Source organism: Nematolebias whitei, chromosome 3, assembly GCF_014905685.2.
Source record: "Nematolebias whitei isolate Nwh7 chromosome 3, NemWhi1, whole genome shotgun sequence".
In the NCBI taxonomy this organism is placed as follows: Eukaryota; Metazoa; Chordata; class Actinopteri; order Cyprinodontiformes; family Rivulidae; genus Nematolebias; species Nematolebias whitei.
The window spans coordinates 3,375,640-3,377,756 of NC_056500.1; the positions used below are offsets into that span (position 1 = coordinate 3,375,640).

The window sequence follows — 2,117 nt, forward strand, 5'->3', positions numbered from 1 at the left end:
CTCAGAGACTGAACTGAAGACATTGTTGCTGCACACACTCAAACATTCACCTCTCACACACACACAGAGCTAACGATGCTAACGCTGCTAGCGCCTTGTTGACTTCCGGTGGTGTCACACTGTGAAGCTCCGGCAGAAATTTCATATTTCCGCCATCAATAAGAACCAACTGTCGAAATGAAAACAGAATAGTAATGTGGTGATACCAAGTGGTTCTCATTAAAATTATGTGATTTACAAGGCACACGGTTCGTAGATCTTACAAAAATACTTGTGACATCTGAGACAGGCTTGCAAATTTATAAAAGTTTATTCATTTACATTTTTGGAAGTGACGCTTCTCTAGCCAGGCATATTTCCATACCGCTACAGTAATTTATGCGAGTTGGCACTAAACTTAATTACTTGATTTAAAAAATCCTGTTCTACGTGATTTCACATTTTAACAACTTAGTTTATCTGCAGCTTGTTGATAAAAACTTGATAATGATTCTACAGTAGGAACATAGAGAGGACACTGTCATTTTCCAACAACTGGGTCTTTATTTCTTTCTGATACTAAACATATTCAAAGAAAACATTTAACTATTCTAAAAAAAAAAAAATAGATGACCTGACTGAACATTGCTGGATTTTTACCTGGATTACTGAGCATGAACTTGGACCTTTCCCACTGGTATTGTAGGACTACAGTTTAATGAACTTCTGACTCCAACTTGTCAACTCTGAGTTTTAGCAAATTCCAAAGTCTGAGAAAGTTACAAGATTCACAAGATTTTTACTTTATTTTTACTTTATTACTATTCGCACCTTATGTCGAAGCAAATTCCTAGTTTGTGAACCTCGTTCATTGACATGGCGATAATAAACTGATTCTGCGATTACACCTCCTCACGTCTGATAAAAATACATTTTTTGAATAAATCTTTTTCCACTGGACTGACAGGAGAATGGTCTTTCACCTGAATTCTCAAATGGTGTTTACGTTTGTTTTCACTGTAACTTTTCCATAAGGTAAAAGTAAAAGGCTTTTATTTGGTGTGAGTTGTCATGTGGTTTTTGAAACGTTGTCTAGTTTGGTAACTTTTTCCACAAGTCTCACATGAGAAAGGTTTCTCAACAGTGTGAGTTTTCATGTGTCTGATTAAAGCAAAGTTTCGATTAAAACCTTTTCCACAGGTCTCACACGAGAAAGGCTTCTCACCGGTGTGAGTTCTCATGTGTCTGATTAAATCAAATTTCTGATTAAAACCTTTTTCACAGGTCTGACATGAGAAAGGCTTCTCACCTGTGTGAGTTACCATGTGTCTGATTAAAGCAATGTTTTGATTAAAACTTTTTCCACAGGTCTCGCATGAGAAAGGCTTCTCACCTGTGTGAGTTACCATGTGTCTGATTAAATAAAAGTTTTTATTAAAACCTTTTCCACAGGTCTGACATGAAAATGGTTTCTCACCTGTGTGATTTCTCATGTGAACTCTTAAATTATATTTGTTTCGTATTTTTTTTCCACAAGTCATACACAATAAAGGTGTTTTTTGGTCTATCTTTACGTTTGGACAGTCCACATAGTCACCATAAATTGCAGTTTTTAGATTTGTCTTATTTTGTTTCAGCTCTTCATCTCTGCAGGATCCTGGCTCTACATTCCTGCTTCTTTCCTGATCTTGGTTCTCCACTTCTGGAGCATTTTGTGAAAGGAGTTGGTCCCTGTTCGGTTCCAGTTCCCAGTGGTTTCTTTCATTAAAATCAGGAGTTACCATACAGGTTTCAGTCTCCAACTCCTCTTTTATCTCAAGAAATTCTCGTTCATCCTTGGGAAGTTCTGGTTCTTCTTGGTCCAAAATGGTGTTCCTCTCCTGGTTACAGAGCTGCTGCTCAGTGAGAATCTTTTCCTCCTTGAAGATATGATGTGGGAGTTCTGCAGACAGACAAAGGAAAGTATTGATTATTGTTACTGTAAGAAATCTTATTTCACTTTAATTATTTGATTAATTCAAAGATGGTTTGAAAGTTGCAGCTTAAGGTGATCACAGCTTGGCAGGTACTGAGACCACACCTTTCCTCAAACCTTCTGGGATACTGTCCGTCTGTTCTGAGATTGGAAAAGTGAAGCT

General features: G+C 37.2%; 1 protein-coding gene across 1 annotated transcript in view; it reads right to left on the minus strand.

The window, feature by feature from the left end:
- Positions 1 to 1,048: 1,048 nt before the first annotated feature.
- LOC119430391 (zinc finger and SCAN domain-containing protein 2-like) overlaps positions 1,049 to 2,117 on the minus strand; it is a 12,939-nt gene continuing 11,870 nt past the window's right edge. The window contains exons 2-3 of the mRNA XM_037697795.1: positions 1,187 to 1,921; positions 1,049 to 1,083 (exon numbers count right to left, since the gene is read on the minus strand). Coding sequence (XP_037553723.1) covers positions 1,049 to 1,083; positions 1,187 to 1,921 — 770 coding nt within the window. The remainder of the gene's footprint in view (positions 1,084 to 1,186; positions 1,922 to 2,117) is intronic.